General features: G+C 43.3%; 1 protein-coding gene across 3 annotated transcripts in view; it reads left to right on the top strand.

Moving 5' to 3' along the window:
* The window catches only part of RUNX1 (RUNX family transcription factor 1), a 349984-nt gene that overhangs the window by 295556 nt on the left and 36258 nt on the right, over positions 1-18170 (top strand). For 2 of the 3 annotated variants that reach the window (XM_073617184.1, XM_073617183.1), the window contains one exon: positions 8254-8445. The exons of the other annotated variant lie outside the window; for it this stretch is intronic. In XM_073617184.1, the coding sequence (XP_073473285.1) occupies positions 8254-8445 (192 nt within the window). The remainder of the gene's footprint in view (positions 1-8253; positions 8446-18170) is intronic. 3 annotated transcript variants of the gene reach the window in all.

The raw sequence follows: 18170 nt of genomic DNA, 5'->3' as shown, positions 1-18170 counted from the left end.
CTGCCTGTTCTTTTCTCTGTCCAGAGGGGACCTGAACATAGCTTGCTGATTGGATAATGAAGGGGAAGCAGGGCCCGATTGGCTCCCAGCGCTGCTCCTCCTTCTTCCAGTCCACCATCATGCAGGGAATATCAGGACTCTGATACCAAGACACACTTAGCTATACACACTAATAACTAAAAAATGAAATATTGGACGAGAAGGCCTGGCTCGCAGTCTCCACTCAAATTCATTCCAAAGGTGTTCTATCAGTTTGAGGTCAGGACTCTGTGCAGGCCAGTCAAGTTCCTCCACCCCAAACTCGCTCATCCATGTCTTTATGGACCTTGCTTTGTACACTGGTCCAAATCATTTGGTGGAGGGGGGATTATGGTGTGGGGTTGTTTTTCAGGGGTTGGGCTTGGCCCCTTAGTTCCAGTGAAGGGAACTCTTAAGGCGTCAGCATACCAAGACATTTTGGACATTTTCATGCTCCCAACTTTGTGGGAACAGTTTGGGGATGTCCCCTTCCTGTTCTAACATGACTGCGCACCAGTGCACAAAGGAAAGTCCATAAAGACATGGATGAGCAAGTTTGGGGTGGAGGAACTTGACTGGCCTGCACAGAGTCCTGACCTCAACCTGATAGAACACCTTTAGGATGAAATAGAGCGTAGACTGCGAGCCAGGCCTTCTCGTCCAACATCAGTGCCTGACCTCACAAATGCTTTTCTGGAAGAATGGTCAAACATTCCCATAGACACACTCCTAAACCTTGTGGACGGCCTTCCCAGAAGAGTTGAAGCTGTTATAGATGCAAAGGGTGGGCCAACTCAATATTGAACCCTACAGACTAAGACTGGGATGTCATTAAAGTTCATGTGCGTGTAAAGGCAGGCGTCACAATACTTTTGGTATTTGTATACCTGGAGTTCCCCTTTAACGTCAGCTAAGTCTGTCATCTGCAAAAAAAGAAGTTTAGCAACTCTCAGGCTTTGCATGCAAGATTAAAATTAAAACAATAATCGCCTTTTATCCCGGCAGATAAAACCGCCAATGAAAGGTGACAAAATTCTATCTCCTTGGGAAACCACAATTCACTCATGAAAGGAAATCATATTTACAGTTACTATTAGGACTGGAAAAAAATAAAAATTATTGAGGGTCTGCCAAGAGGCTCGGCCTTGTTCGCGGTACACTCGGCCGCCCCAGCCAGGTGGAAGAGCGCCAGAACTTACCGAGTGCTTATTGCAGATTGTATACAGTAACGCTTTGTCGCTGCAAGAGCATCCCCCCGCTAGAAACAAAATGGATTCCATTCAACGTAGCGCTGGAACGGACGGACTATGGCCAGGTCTTCTCTGTCCGTTCACACCGGGCGCCTTAATCTGCATTTCTCAATGTAAGGACACAGAGAAAACGATCGCCCCCGCTTCACACCGTACAGGTGCATTGATTGCAACGCAACACCTTACAACGAACATCAGTGCATTGCAAAAATGGGCTTTTTTGACCCAAAATGTCTCCATAAAGAGGACCTGTCATGCTTATTTCTATTATAAGGGAAGTTTACATTTCTTATAATAGGAATAAAAGTGATTCAAATAAATAAATAAATAAACCCCAACAAAAATACAAAGGACACGCCCGCATATGTAAACGCCGTTCACACGTAAAGTATCGCCACAAACTGTATAGCGAGAGCAATATTTCTAGCGCTAGATCTCCTCTAACTCTAAGCTGGTAACCTGTAAAAATGTTTAAAGCGTCGCCTATGGAGATTTTTAATTACCGTACTTTGACGCCATTCCATGAGCATGCGCAGTTTTAAAGTGTAACATGTTAGGTATCTATTTACTCTGCGTAACATCGTCTTTTATTTTTTTTCCAAAAAAATTGGGTTATATATTGTGTTTTTTGCATTAAAAAATGTATTAAAGTGGATTTTTTTCCCCCAAAAATTGTGTTTGAAAAATTGCTGCACAACTACCGTATGACATAAAAAGTTGCAAGGACCATCATTTTATTCTCTAGGGTCTCTTCTAATCAGGTGTCCCTGTTTGGCGCCATTCCATGAGCATGCGCAATTTTAAAGTGTAACATGTTAGGTATCTATTTACTCTGCGTAACATTGTCTTTTATATTTTTTTGCCAAAAAAATTGGGTTATATATTGTGTATTGTGCATTAACAAATTTATTAAAGTGGATTTTTTCCCAAAAAATTGTGTTTAAAAAATTGCTGCACAACTACCGTATGACATAAAAAATTGCAAGGACCATCATTTTATTCCCTAGGGTCTCTTTTAAACAATATATATATATATATATATATATATATATATATATATATACATATAAAATGTTTGGGGATTCTGAGTAATTTTCTAGCAAAAAAAATGATGATTTACATCTACAGCAGGAGAGAAATGCTAGAATTGACCTGCTAGGGAAGTGGTTAATTGTTACAAAAAGTTTTGGAAAAAAGAAAAAACAGACACAGTGACGCGTTGCATGCACCATAAGGTCCAGTTCACACCACATGCAGTCCAGTGCGTTTTTTTCTGCATGAAAAACGCATGTAAAGTAGGTTATATGGTTTCCAATGGCATAGTTCACACCACCAATTCCAGGGCTTTCCAGTTCCAGAAAAAAAAGTAGGAAATGCTGCATTTTTCCTGCACTGGACTGTACTGGCATGCGGTAAAAGGCATCAAAATGCACTTGAACGCATCAATAACGCACCGGACCTCAGTACAGTGGGAAAAAAAAAAAGAGGAAAAAAAAGCATCTAGAATGCACCCGGAAATGCACTGGAACATGTAAAAAATACGTTAAAAAGTGCATGCAGACATGCATCCAGAACGGGTCTGGAGTGCGTTTCAGTGGTGTGAACCAGCCCTAAGGCCCAAAATAAATATAATTAACTGTTAAAAAAAATATAAGCAATATAAATACACCTTCCAATTTTATTATCTGATTTGATCAAATAGCCATCCCTTTCACTCATTTTATACTCGATTTAGATCTGATTTGATCAAACTGAGCCGATTGGCCAGGGCAGAAAATTATTAATTGTGTTGTATCAATCGGCAACACTGAGGCCAGGTTCATACTAGTGCGGGTCAGGAACATGCGCAGAATTGCGCACTTTCCTGATAGGCACAGAAATGCGATGCCCTTTGGTAGACATGCAGCAGTGCAATTACTTCTTAATTGCACCCCCCCCAGTGATCTGCTAATGCACATGTTTTCTCATATCCCACGGCACCATGCGTTTTTCCCAGCTGCGCAATTTTGGAAAAGGATCAAGGCCTTCTTTTCCTGCACATAAGGCAGGGCATTGAAATGCATGGGCTGCCCTAGATGCACGCATGCTCCATCACATACATGTGAACCAAGCCTGACATACTTTGTTCATGAATCCTATCATATTTCAATCGATCAGATCATGAGATTACATGGTGGAAACGGAGATGTGATCGATAGCTTACAATCACATTTTATCTGTTGATCAAAATCTGCTTCCCCGTGTGTGGCCTATCGATCGAATGGCCAGTCAACTATTGATCATTTATTCCTATCGGAAGAGATCAACTGGAAACTACATTGATCATATATCGAAGAATGTCAGAGGGATGCCATGCAACCATTGCTGAGGGGGGGGGGGGGCATGTAGACAGGAAGTGGCTGGAGAGAGGCTCCAGTAGATCAGCAGCACTGAAATACATCAAAGGATGAAAAAAAGGTGTATAATAAATATTTTATTTTTAAAAATTATTAAATAATAATTTTATTAAAAATAAAAAAAAATGTATTATCCAGAAGCAAACTAAATTTCTTTCAGTTGGGGCTTCTATCTCTGTTACCGTGGGTTGTTCTCCGGTGGCAGCGTTGAGATTTAATACATCCAGAACACCGGAAACGGCTGGCGGCCTGCGCATGCAGAACGTGGCACCTTGACCTTAAAGGAAAACATTTTTTATACACACACAGATATATATTTATATACACTGTATTTTTTTATGCTGTACAAAAACACATTTTTTAGGTGCATGTAAATGTCAGTTTCACTATGAAAATTGTGTTTTGGTATTAAACTACTTCCTTCCTGCATGAGACTCGGAGCTGTGTATAGGAACGGCTCTCTGTATAGCAGTGGCCGCCTCTAAACACTGAGCCTTTGTGAGGGGTCTGGAATCCGTCATGGAGGGTGAAGAGTGGAATGGGTACCATAGCCGTGTGACAACTGGGCAAGGCAATGATATTAAAGCGGAACTCTGCTTTTCATAAACCAACACACCCCCACCCCCCTTCTGTAATTGGTTTAAAAGTTTCCCTTCAGAGGAACCCCTTTTTTTGGGGTCTTCTGGATGGTCATGTTATGTCCCAGGAAGTGGACTTATATATATATATATTCACACACACACTATATATTCAAAAGTATTGGGACGCCTGCCTTTACACACACATGAACTTTAATGACATCCCAGTCTTAGTCTGTAGGGTTCAATATTGAGTTGGCCCACCCTTTGCAGCTATAACAGCTTCAACTCTTCTGGGAAGGCTGTCCACAAGGTTTAGGAGTGTGTCTATGGGAATGTTTGACCATTCTTCCAGAAGCGCATTTGTGAGGTCAGGCACTGATGTGGACTCATCCCAAAGGACTAATTCATCCCAAAGGTGCTCTATCGGGTTGAGGTCAGGACAGTCAGGTTCCTCCACCCCAAACTCGCTCATCCAGGAACTTGACTGGCCTGCACAGAGTCCCGCCCTTGACCAGATAGAACACCTTTGGGATGAATTAGAGCAGAGACTGCGAGCCAGGCCTTCTTGTAAAACATCAGTGCCTGACCTCACAAATGCGCTTCTGGAAGAATGGTCAAACATTCCCATAGACACACTCCTAAACCTTGTGGACAGCCTTCCCAGAAGAGTTGAAGCTGTTATAGCTGCAAAGGGTGGGACAATATTGAACCCTACAGACTAAGACTGGGATGTCATTAAAGATCATGTGCGTGTAAAGGCAGGCGTCCCAATACTTTTTGTATATATATATGTGTGTGTATATATATATATATATATATATATATATATATATATATATATATATATATATGTATGTATATATATATATATATATATATATATATGTATATATATATATATATATGTGTGTGTGTGTGTATTGTAAGCTCCTTGAGGGTAGGGGACCAATGTGAATGTACAATGTATATGTAAAGTGCTGCATAAATTGACGGCGCTATATAAGTACCTTAAATAATAATGATTGATATATATATATATATATATATATATATATATATATATATATATATATATACCTACCTTTTTTTTAGCTTGTTGATCTTTCAATAATAATAATCAAAAAAAACACTCTGGACTGTATCCCGATTGATGTGGCACACTTCCCGCTCTCTATGTGATATCCCAGGATTTTCTCCTCCTATGTAATCCCCCATACCTTAAACAGACAGTAGGTGCAGGAAAATTACCAATAGCAACAGAGGCAGCAATATAAATCCTTATTTTTTAATATGGAAACGTAAGAATCCCTGTTGTCTGTGTCAGTGTTGCAGAATCTCCCTCACTTCCTGTGAGGTGAAACCGTTGTCACCATGACAGGAAGTGGGGGGGAGGAAATCTCACAGAACAAACCTGACAGGATTTATACTCCGTCCCCACTTTATGTTGTCTGGACACGTCCATTACATTTTTGGCACATCAGAGATGGGAATAGTGCGGCCTCCGCTCAGAACTGGCAGTCCAGCCCTCGGGCCTTCACTATGGGAGGACAAAGCTTAAAATAGGGTGCGTGTACCAGACGGCGATCCTGCGTAAACAGCTCGCGTGACTCCGTGTGTTTGCATTCACCTCCACTCTTACCAGCTAAACAGAAGGCCCAGATTTGCATGCTTGACAAGTGAAGGAGCTCGAGCAACATTTGTCCTGCCAAAGCTAAAAAAAAAAAAAAAAAAAATTAAATCCGCACAAGATATTTATTTTTTTTCCCTGTTCACCAGATAAAAATCACGGCAGCGAAGCCGTCTCCATTTCTGAGCGCGGTGTGAAATGTGATCCTAGCGCCGCTTTCGGCCAGAGGAACTGGAAGCAGAGGGCTCAGATCTTCAGGCCCAATAAAAGTTTACACATACTGCCATTACAGAATAGACGAGCAACTGGAAGTTCGCTTTGAAATGTAAATTTCGGACAGCTGGAAAAAATTAGCTCGCTCGCCGTTAAAAGGAAAGAGGAAAAAAAAAAATATTGAGAGGGATGGCGAACGGACAACGGTATTTAGATGTCATGTGATGCAGTCTAGACGTCGGGCCCTTCCGTAGGAAATTTCCAATGCAGTGTAATGCGAACGTTAAAGGGTTTGTTCACCTTTACCAAAAAAAAAAAAAAAAAAACTGCCTAGGCAAGTAATCGGCATCTCTAGATAAAACAAGCTGGGCAGCTTTGACTAAAGATGGGTAATGCCCTTACTATAGGTGTAGGCCATTTATCTACCTCATGAAGCCTGACTGGATAACTCTTAGGGACATTGCTAAGAGACGCTTAGCTGTTACTGTTCACCCCCACCATCACAGAAGTAAGCTCTTAAACACTGAGCCTAGAGCTATTGCGTCAGGGGAGAGAAAGCTCAGTGAGGGAGTTTGACTCAGAGAATGAGCTTGCGTCTTGATGGTGAAAGTAAACAGTAACAGCTAGGCCTCTCTTAGCAACGTCCTTAGCAATGTCCAATAGAACTGAATAGGATGCCATTGTGACCTTTTTTTTTTATTATTTTGAAAATGCTGCTCGCCAAGCTGTTAGGATCGCTGACCCAGAAAACAAACATACAGCAAGCGAAGTCTAAATAAATACAACCCCCCCCCCCCAGCAAAGCCGATCTGCAGAATTGATCTAGGTAAGCAGTTTGGAAATGATTGAAGAAAAAAGATCATGAGAGCCAGGCAACTAGCATTTTCATAAAGAGGTCGTCAACAGCCAGTGTATTTTTCTTTGGAAAGGTCTCTCTAACTATCACATGGTCTATACTATATAAACTTTTTCCTGTGAGAAAAAAAAATTTCCAAAACATTTACGATGTAGTACAGTGGTCTCCAAACTGCGGCCCGGGGGCCGGATGCGGCCCTTTGTTTGCTTTTATCTGGCCCTCAGGGCAGTGTTCCTCTCACTGATACAAGACACTATTCCTCCCACTGACACCAACAATGGGGCACTATTCCTCCCACTACCAATGATTGGAGCACTATTCCTCCCACAGACACCAATGATGGGGCACTATTCCTCCCACTCACACCAATGATTGGGCACTATTCCTTCCACTGAAACCAATAGTGGGGCACTATTCCTTCCACTGACACCATAGATGGGGCACTAGTTCTCTTACTACCAATGATGGGGCACTATTCCTCCCACTGACACCATTGATGGGGCATTAGTCCTCTTACTACCAATGATGAGCCACTATTCCTCCCACTGACACCAATGATGGGGCACTATTCCTCCTACTGACACAAATGATTGGGCTCTATTCTTCCCACTGACGCCAGCAATGGGACACTATTCCTTCCACTGACAGCATTGATGGGGTACTATTCCTCCCGCTGACACCAACGTCCGGCCCCCCTAAAGTCTGAAGGACAATAAGCTGGCCCTTTGTTTAGAAAGTTTGGAGACCTCTGATGTAGTAGATGAAATAGAACAAAAGTGGAGGGGGGTATTTATAAATAAAAAATGCAAAGCAGTTCATTAAAAGTACATGTATGTTTATTCTCTGTGAATGGGACAAAAATGAATGTTATTCGGCTATTTCCTGTGCTGGTTGAATGTTTTTCATTGATTTAACACATGGGTGCTCAACCTGTGGCCCTTCAGGTGTTGCAGAACTACAAGTCCCATGAGGCATTACAAGGCTGACCGTTAGAAGCATGACTCCCAGAGTCATGATTGGACTAGTAGTTCCGCAACAGCTGGAGGGCCACAGATTGAGCGCCCACGATTTAAAGTGTAAAATCCCGTTGTTGGCCACTAGATGGTGCTAAGTATTATAGGAAATTCCGATACTGATCAAGAAGAATTGGCCCCCAGTGCATTACCGCAGCCAACCCAACATGAAAGCGATTGTACAATAAGATTGCAGAGTGTTAGGCCGCCTGTAGTTGTATTTTATAGTTTAAACAAAAAAATTTGGTATTTAAGGAGATTTTTATTTATTTATTTTTTTTACTACTCTCCATTACCAGGGCACAGGCAAAAACTGGATGAGCAGACCAAACCCGGGAGCTTGTCGTTTTCAGAGCGGCTGAGCGAACTGGAACAATTGCGCCGAGCGGCAGTGAGGGTCAGCCCGCACCACCCGACTCCCACCCCCAACCCACGAGCATCTCTGAACCACTCGACGGCGTTCAACCCTCAGACACAGAGCCAGATACAAGGTGAGCCCTACAGCGCGCCTCATTGGCCGTTCTGGAATCGCTCATTCGGATGCCGTGTGTGTTTATTATATACTGTCACCTTATCGGTCTTGGCGCTCGCCAGTTGTAAAGTCAGTTGGCACTATATAATAGTGGTGCAGGGGCTGTAGGGAGAGGGAACCTGTGGTTGCGGTTTGGCCCCCGGTTCTCTGGGTGGCCCCTAAGCTGTATTAGTTGTCTTATTAATTATAGCGACTGTTATCATCAGCTCTCATTGGTCCAGATTCTTCATGCGGCATTTGCATTGAAAGTAGAACTATAGGCTAAACTTTTTTTTGTTTTTCCATTTTTGTTAGGGAGAGTTATAGCCCCTTTTTTTCGCCATCTGCGTCCCATTGCGGAGATTTCCCTTCACTTCCTGTCCCATAGCCAAAAACAGGAAGTGAGAGGAAATCCCTGGTTGTCATCAGAATTAGTGTCCCCATTGGAAGATTTCCCGTCTATTCCTGTTCTGGTGACAACCCAAGATTTGGTCCGCAAAAAAAAAAAAAAAATGACAGGTGCCGCTCAAGGCTTGCATGCCAAACCTCTAGGAGTGCCGACAAGGACAGAGCTCCTCCCAAAACATCTAGTAGGGAAAGGTAGTCCTAAAAATTGCACATAACAGTAAAACCCTGTAAGGAGGTGTATGACAGCCTCAGCCTGGGCTCCAACGAGTCCACGCCCCCCTCCCCAACGCGTTTCGCTCTGCCCCTGGATCTTAATCCTGGAGATAAGGATTTTGCTGTGATGTGTAACCCAAGATTTGGGTCTTTCTTTCATTTTCACTCTCTGTGAGAACAGTAAACAGGACAAAAAAAAGAGGGCGAATCTCCCTAAGGTTGCAGTTTATGTGTTTTCCAGGTGCGTTTTGCGTTTTTTATTTCTTTTTTCACATGCTTTTTTTAATGCGTTTTTGATGCGTTTCATGTTTTTGAGAGGTGCCTGTTGTCTTGTAGGAGAAACCAAATGTGGGTGATGTTCACGTCTGTGCGTTTTCCACTGGTGTGTTTTTTGGAAAGGGTCGGGGACTTTTTTCCTGCAGCAGGTTGCGCTTTTGGTTCCATAGACTAAATTGGAAACGAATCAAAAACACAGTGCTTATTTTTTTGATGTGTTCCTACTGCGTTTTCACTGCATTTCCATTAAAGTATGTGGAACCAAAAATGTAACTTGCTGCAGGAAAGAAAAACTCCCTGATCCCTTCCAAAAAACGCACCCGTGGAAAATGCACCAGTGGATGTGAAAGTGACCCATAGGAAACCATGTTAAATGTACTGTAATGCGTTTCTGAAAAACCTATAGGTGTGAACCAGGCTTTACGCTAGGTTCACACCTTAGCGTCTTTGCGGCCCACATGCACACGGGCATGACAGCCCATTTAAATGAACGAGCTGCCATGCCCGTGTTTCCGCCCAAAAAAAAAAGTTGCACGCACCTTTTCAAAAGCTCCACCGCTGGGAAATTGCATGGTCTTTTTGACCATGTGATTTCGCAGCGGCTCCCGCACCCACAAACACGCTGTGGGCGGAGATACATGGGGGTGCCGTTTAGAATGAACGGCAGCTCTCCACGTTTTCTCAGAGCTGTGCGTTTTCACTGTGGGGGGTTATGGATGCGGGAATCGCTGCAATTCCCACAGCCACACACATAGGTGTGAACCGAACCCTAGGTCTGGTTCACAGCTATGCGTTTTTCAGTGCATTTTTTGGTTCCATAGACTTCAATTAGAAACGCATCTTTTTTTAGGCCCTTTTGCTGGTTTTTCCTACAAAACAACAGTCACCTCCAAAAATGCCAAACTCATCAAAAACGTTTGAGAGAAAAAAACGCAAAGCGCACCTAGGAAACAGCATCAATCGCAACCTGAATAGGTGTCAACTCAAAGGGGACACAGACAGCATTGAGCACCTGACAGAGGTCTAATCCCTCTACGTTCTATGTAAAACTAGAGTAAGAAATGACTAGGACCTTTGCCTTTCTTTTTTTTTTGTCACCTGCGTCCCATCAGGGAGATTTTCCTTCACTTCCTGTTCAGTAGACACAGCAGGAAGTAAGAGGAAATCTCTCCAAAGTGAGGCGAAATCTCTTCTTAGACAATTATAACCAGAACAGGTGAAAGAGATTTCCCCCTCACCTCCTGTTTCTTCTGTGACAACTCCAAAAATGTGGATTTCCCGTCACCTTCTGTCTCGGGGACAGTGGTCACCAGGACCAATAGGAAGGGCAAATCTCTCCAGCGGGGACACAGCCAGCAAAGAAAAAAAAAAAACAGAGAGGGGTTCCAACCCTTTCCTGTGCTATCCAGAATTTGAAAAGAAAAAGGTTGAGCATTACTATAACGTGTCGCAGCCTAAAAGTGTGAACCTACCTAAAGCACTCTGAAAATTGCAATGGCAGTAAATCATGTGACCAGAGGCTGCAGTCCCACTGGGAATCCATCTACAGTGAAAATGTGTGTAGGAGTGGAGTGCCTGACCTCAGCACAGTTGCAGAGTTCCCTGAATAATATTAGCAGGTGGCGGGTTGATGTTGCTCATTGCCTAAAGTTGTATTTATTCCATTAAGGAAAAAAAAATAAAGTTTTAAAATTCAAAGTATGAAAACGTTGTTTTGGGAAGTTTAGACGGAATCCGCTTTATAAACAATGAGAGCGCTCTGAGGATCTCCTGCGTGCCGTGTGAAATCCCAGGACGACTGCTTCAGATGTTTACTGTGGTCTTTAAATTTGATACGGAGGGGGCCGTAGCCGATTCCCGGGGGGTGCTAAAGAGACGACAGGTGACGAGTCCCGCACACAGACATGTGCCATACCCTCCCTGTGTGCATCAAATCCCACCCAGGCCACGCTGCTTAACGGCCTAACTCCCCTACTCAGGGAACTATTGGCCTGAACAATGGGCTGCTATTCCAGGGAGACTTCCTAAAGACTAATGGCCCGCACACACGATCAAAAAATCGTATGAAAAATACTGCTTTCGAAGCGATCGTGCGATAATCTGATCGTTAGTACACAGCTTTCGAGAGCCGATCACGGCAGGTCGTGCGAAAATCAATCAAAGGGAACATTTTTCTCATGATACCAGCAGTGCTGGGACAAGATCATCTAGAGCCCAGGGCAAACATGCCAAATTGTGCCCCTCTTTCCCTCAAGATGTATGAGCATTATGTGTAAGCGAAAATCCCACCCCCCCCCCCAAAAAAAAAAACGCTCACTCCCTAAGTATAAATTCCCCCTCCTCCCAGTGCAAATCTGCCCCACTGCTGAAACCACCCCTCCCAGCTCAAATCTTTGCCCCACCATCCGCTTCGGCTCAAATCCTGACTCTCCCCCCTCCCCAAAAAAAAAAAACAATTCCCCTTCATAGCACAAATCCTCTACTTTTCAAATTTCGCTCCAAGCACAAATCCACCCCCCTCCAAATCCACTTCCAGCACAAAATCCCCTCCCCCCAATCCTCTATCATACCACAAATTACCCCTCCTAGCATAAATACCCCCCCCAATCATCCCTACTAGAACAACCCCCCCCCCCCCCAAAAAAAAAAAAATTTCCCCTCTTCTGTTTTAATTTTTTTTAGCACAAACCCCACAAATCCCTCCTAGTATAAATCATCTTTCACTCCTCCCAACACAAATCCCATGGCGAACATGCCAAATTGCACCCCCCCCTTTCCCTCAAGAAGACCCCAGATCTCTCATTTACCTCTAAAATCCCCCCCCCCCCCCAAAAAAAAATGACATTTTGACTTTAAAAAAAAAAATCCTGTCTATATGCCCGAGAACCAGAAGTGATGTTGGAGGTCGCTTCTGTCCTCCAAGGGCATAGAGCTGAGTGGGGGCTATCTTGTCCTCACTCGGCTTCCTGCCTAGCCATTGGCTGCATCAGATCGGTTCCGGGCTTATCGACAGCTCCGGTAAGCTGGAAAAGGAAGCTGTGGGGGGGAGGGTGCACCTCTCCCCCCACCTATAAAAGTGACCCCGTGGCAAATCCGCCACCGGGATCACTTTTATCTGAAAGCCTAAGGGAAAAAACGATACCGGGGTTATGGCAGATAGTTGCTGCCATAAACTCTGTATTTAACTACATTCCCAGTTAGGCGGTCAGCAAGCGGTTAAAATGCACCCCAACCATCATGTACTGATGTGCCCTTGGCTGGAATGGGTAATAGGTAGAAGGAGAAAGCCAACATGTTTCGGGTTAGACATTCCCCCTTCATCAGGGCTCATTTATTTTGTAACCTCAAATAGGACTGGACTTAATTAGCCCCATGATTAAGCTCTGGGAGTGAAATGAAACGCGTTGGGGGGAGGCTTGGCTGGAGTCTGGGCTGTGGTTGTCATTTCACATATTGATAAGGTCTTGCAGTGATGTGTGGCACATTGGACCTTTTTTATCTCTTGTATCATTGGAGCTGGGATGAGCTCTGTCCTTGCCAGCACTCCCAGCAGTGTACTACAGGAGAGGACCCGGCTGGAGCCTTGAGCTGTACCCACTATTTATTGTCTGTTTTAAATGCACCCCAACTGCCATGTACTATTGTGCCCATGGCTGGACTGGGTAATAGGTAGAAGGAGAAGGCCAACATATTTCAGTTTAGACATTCCCCCTTTATCAGGGCTTATTTATTTTGTAACCTCAAATATGAATGGCTATACATAACCTTTAAAAAAGCCTCATGGCTCGCAAACAGCTTTCAGTAATTCTCGCAATTGGATTTGTGGTGCCGAATACAAGTGGAAAAGTCAAGTGAGCCACCACGCAGACTTGACTCTAACTTTATCTTGACCCATCTTCACCCCACCCTTGATATCTTATCCTCACCCTAGCCTTAGCTGTCCTAATCTAACCCTTAAAAATGAACTCTTGTCCGTCAACTTGAACTCTAAAGCATAGCTTAGCACTCAACCACGTAACCCCTAACCTTTCCCCAACCCCTGGCCTTTGCTTGAACAATGACCAAACCCTTTACCCCAGACACTAAGTAAACCCTTTCTATTTGGTACTTGCTTTCCCCTTGCTGAAAGTATTGAAATAGAGAAGGTACTCCCTCCCCACAAAAAAATAATGGCACTGAGAATCACAACTTTGAAGGTTTTGGGTGTCTTCTTATAGAGATCAGCTGATTTTCCATATAGTCCCTCCCAGATCCTGAAATAAAGACACAACAAGTTATATTTAGAGGTTTTTCCAGATTCCTAGGAAAAAGTAGAGGCAAATGTAGGGAGATTTTCCTTTAGGTTGGGGTTCTGCTTTAAGCCAGCAGATTTTATGTATATTATGAAAACATGGGAATCATAGAACTTGAAAAAGGTCCAAGATTGAGTTACAATGCCGCTGTTGTTTTGTCTGCCACGTGGATTTTCCCGTCAATAAAAACCAAATTGCAAAACATCTTGAAGAGTGTTGAACTCTTGGAACTTGTGTGATAGGACCAGGCCTGTGTTTACGGTAAGATGTTCCGGATCCAGTGCCAGCAACAGCAGAGGAAGAACCAAGTCTGTAATAATGGTAGGGTACTCCAGATCCAGTGCAAAGGTCAGCAGAGGAAAGACCAGGTCTATAATAATGGTGGGATTCTCTGGGTCCAGTGCTGAGGTCAGCAGAGGAAGGACCACGTCTATAATAATGGTAGGGTACTCAGGATCCAGTGTCTAGGTAAGTAGAGGAAGAGCCTGGTCTGTATTTATAAAAAAAAACAAAAATACGATGAATCCAGTGCCAGGGTCAACAGAGGAAGGACCAGGTGTGCAATAATGGTAAGATGCTCCAGATCCAGTATCAGAGTCAGTAGAGGAAGGACCAGGTCTATAATAATGGTAGGACTTTCCAGATACAGTTCCGGGGTCAGCAGAGGAAGGACCAGGGAATAATAATGGTATTACTGTCTGGATCCAGTGCTGGGGACAGAAGAAAACAGGTTAGGTCTGTATTAATGGTAGGACTCTCCAGATCCAGTGCCGGGTTCAGTAGAGGAAGTACCAGGACTATATTAATGGTAGGACTGTCTGGATCCAGTGCCGGGTTCAGTAGAGGAAGTACCAGGACTATATTAATGGTAGGACTGTCTGGATCCAGTGCTGGGGTCAGAAGAGGAAGGACCAGGTCTATAATAATATTAGGACTGTCTGGATCCAGGGCAGGGGTCAGAAGTGAAAGAACCAGGTCTATAATAATGGTAGGACACTCCAGATCCAGTGCCAGGGTTATCAGAGGAAGGACCAGGGTATAGTTATTATTATTATTTCAGGTACTTATATAGCTCTGTCAATTTAGCGCTTTACATATACATTGTACATTCACATCAGTCCCTACCCTCAAGTAGCTTACAATCTAAGGTCCCTAACTCGCATTCATATATATACATACTAGGGCCAGTTTAGACAGGATCCAATTAACCTACCAGCATGTCTTTGGACTGTGGTAGGACTGTCTGGAACCAGTGCTGGGGAAAGAAGAGGAAGGACCTGCCAGGTTTATATTAATGGTAGGACTCTCTGGATCCAGTGCCAGGGTTAGCAGAGGAAGGACCAGGGTATATTAATGGTAGGACTCTCTGGATCCAGTGCATAGATCAGCAAAGGAAGGCTGGTGGCAGAGACTTGTGGCAACTACAAATCTCTCTCACAATGTTGATGTTCCTTTTGTAGAATATAGAAGGCTGCCATTGATGAACCCCTTCCAAAATGCAAGTTATCTGGCTGTCTCTGGCTTTCCATGCGGCAGGTGGAGTCACAGTTAAAGTTAAAAACACCTAATTTGCGTACTCGTTCTCGGTCCGTGGCTCAGAAATCACCCAAGAGGATCAGCCTGATTGCCAGGCAGTTGGCATTTAAAGAAGGAGAGTTTAGCAATGGCCGCCTACCTATTTATCTCAATACAGGTGAGCTTTGTTAGTCTGAGGTGCCTCAACCCTTTAAATGTGTAGTTCTGGGTGGAGACCTTCTCGATGCCTCATAGAAGACCTCTGTACTGGACGTCATAAGATGTAAGTGAATAAGGTTGACTTAAGGCTGGTTGTCCGAAATCCCTGAAGTGTACAGAGCCCCAGTGTGCGCTATTTTTAGCTCCGCCTCCCTTCGACAAGGATCCCAGCTGTTCTCCAGCAATCTAGTGTTAAAAGAAGCACACCAGTAGTCTTACCCACAATGCAAGGCGGTAAGTGGTATGCTTTAAAATAATACGGATGTGCGTGCTAAGAGAGCGAAAAAAAAAAAGGAGATGCTTTCACACGAATACTTTGAAATATGTCCTAGACGTGGCCCGGAATACAGAAGTAGCGCTGCTTGTTTGTGGAATGCTGCTATAGATATTGTACAAACAGAAACCAAAAAACAGGAACCTAAAGAAGGATGCAGGGACCTGGGAAAAGTGTAGGTTTGCTTTAAAAAATTAAAAAAATTGGTTGCAGCATTTTTCTTCCCTTACCATACAAAGGAAGAGCATGTAATACACAGTTTAGCCCCTGCTGCAAATTTGGTGTCTTGCAGCACCCCCCTGCTACAGCTTGTTGGGGTAAGGCAAACGCAACATAGAAATTTCCAACTACAGTACAGCATGAGCATTTGGCTTTTTTTCTTGGGTCCTATTTTTTAAATTTTTTCTACATGGGCCTGACTGTTAAGAGACATAAGGACCCCATAAGCACTTAAGTACTGTATCCTTTTTTTTTTTTTTTTTTGCTTGTAGGCTAAAAAAAAGGAAAAGTTAAAAAAGGCGGACAGGTTTGCTTTAAAGAGAATCTAACCTGAAGGGGTTGTGCTAAAAAAAAAGGCAGCTAGGGGACAAAGGATTAACCTCTAGTATTGCATGTGGTCTCCCTGCAGTTGATTTTTCCCTATTACTAACTTACAATGTACCTTGTTCTGCACTGTATCTCTGTGTGGAGGTGGCCACCTTGGCTGAGAAGTAGGGCTTTGCTTCCTCATGCTAACGTTGCCCACCCTGATGACACGTGAACTGATGACTGGTAGGGCAATAATCAAGAAGCAACACTACCAACACTACAGATGAAGGAAGCACAGATCCATAGAATCAATTAAGCAGAAGCAGGGTCATCCTTGCAATGATTGCAGGTCCTTAGGTACAGCTTCCCCTCCAGCAAGGAAAACAGTGAGCAGCTCAAGCACTAGCTTTACTAATAGCAGAGTTCTTGGTCTGACTCTGTATCTTTGTAGAGAGACCACTGCTTCTAAACAGAAGGCAAGGGTCCTTCTCCATGGCTGCTGGCAGGGGATAGGCTTTTCTACTCAGGCTTTCTATAGTAGACAAACTTTAAGACTTTGCATACCTTTCTTTTTTATGCACCTGGAATGTATTTATCTGATTTAGCCCTGGTTCACATTGGATCGATTTGTCATGTGCTTTGACAGGTCTAGAGTGTAAGCTCTAACGAGCAGGGCCCTCTGATCCCTCCTGTATTGAATTGTATTGTAACTGTACTGTCTGCCCCCCCATGTTGTAAATCGCTCCGCAAACTGTTGGCGCTATATAAATCCTGTATAATAATAATAATCCTATTAATGGCAGTGTTCAAATTGATGCAACACCAACTTTGCGCTGCCGCATCGATTTGAAAAAATAGTACATGCATTACTTTTGGCGATTTTGGTTGCGTCCTTAATAAGCATCTGTGCTTGAAGCCGCACAGATGTCTTCAAAGTCGCACCTGAAGTGATGCGGCTTTGGTGAAAAGCCGCACTCAGTGTGAACGGGGGCTTAATCTGGAAGTTCAGTTGGACTTTAAACAAAGGAAATAAGAAATAAATAAAAAATTACCGACTGATTATTTTTACGTGTTATAATAGCAATTGGCAAGATATTTAGTCCAAAGTTTTTCAAAACTTCCTTTAAATGGAGGTTTTCTTTACTGCAATAAGTTTCATTTCAGTGGCACAAATTGTTCGTTTTCAGCAGGAAGGGCAATAAAAACGCGCCCCGGTGAAATGTCCCCCCGTATGCGGCGCACATACTCACACGGCATGCACAAGGGAAAGTACACCTGTTAATCTGAAACATCTAACCAAACAAGTACATAGACAAAAGAGGGAGAATGGAGGAACACCACATCAAATGATCACGAGGTTGAAAGATTACCCTCTCTGTAGACCCAACATAAATTAAGAGCAACAAAGGCACTTATCTGAAGGCGGCTTCTCCGGGCATGCTGAACCGTGCAAAGTGATATTCTTGTTCTTCGCACCGAGCTTTTGTAGTCTCCCAGGTGCAATCGAATTTTTCTTCTGCCTGTCAGGCAGTACGAGGGCTTCTGATCTTCTGAAAATGTCCTTTTTACCGCAATCCTAGCAAATCCACCGAGGGTTTCCCAGCCCAGAATGTTAATAGTTGTCCCTGTTCTGGGGCCCAGAATATTGATTTAACTGTATTGTTTTAATAGGTTACAAATCCGATCTTATCATTTCCTTTCTTACGTTGTTTACTAGTTTGATCGTTCGCTGATAAAAATGTGTATCATTATTATTTTGATAAGATGCAGTCTGTAGCTTCTGTGATCAGCAATAACAGCAGTTTTAGTTTTTTTAGCCCCCCTGTATTATCTGGTAACTACAAAAAAAAAAAAAATCTGAGAAAAAATAACGGGACTTTAATGGTACTGCAAAAAGTATTTATAAAAAGTATCAAATTTTATTTGTACAAAATGTTAAAATATATTAATTAGAATTGAAAAAAACTATCACAAAATACT

This window comes from Aquarana catesbeiana, linkage group LG02 (assembly GCF_042186555.1).
Source record: "Aquarana catesbeiana isolate 2022-GZ linkage group LG02, ASM4218655v1, whole genome shotgun sequence".
Lineage (NCBI taxonomy): Eukaryota > Metazoa > Chordata > Amphibia > Anura > Ranidae > Aquarana > Aquarana catesbeiana.
This window is presented reverse-complemented; position numbering and strand designations above follow the sequence as displayed.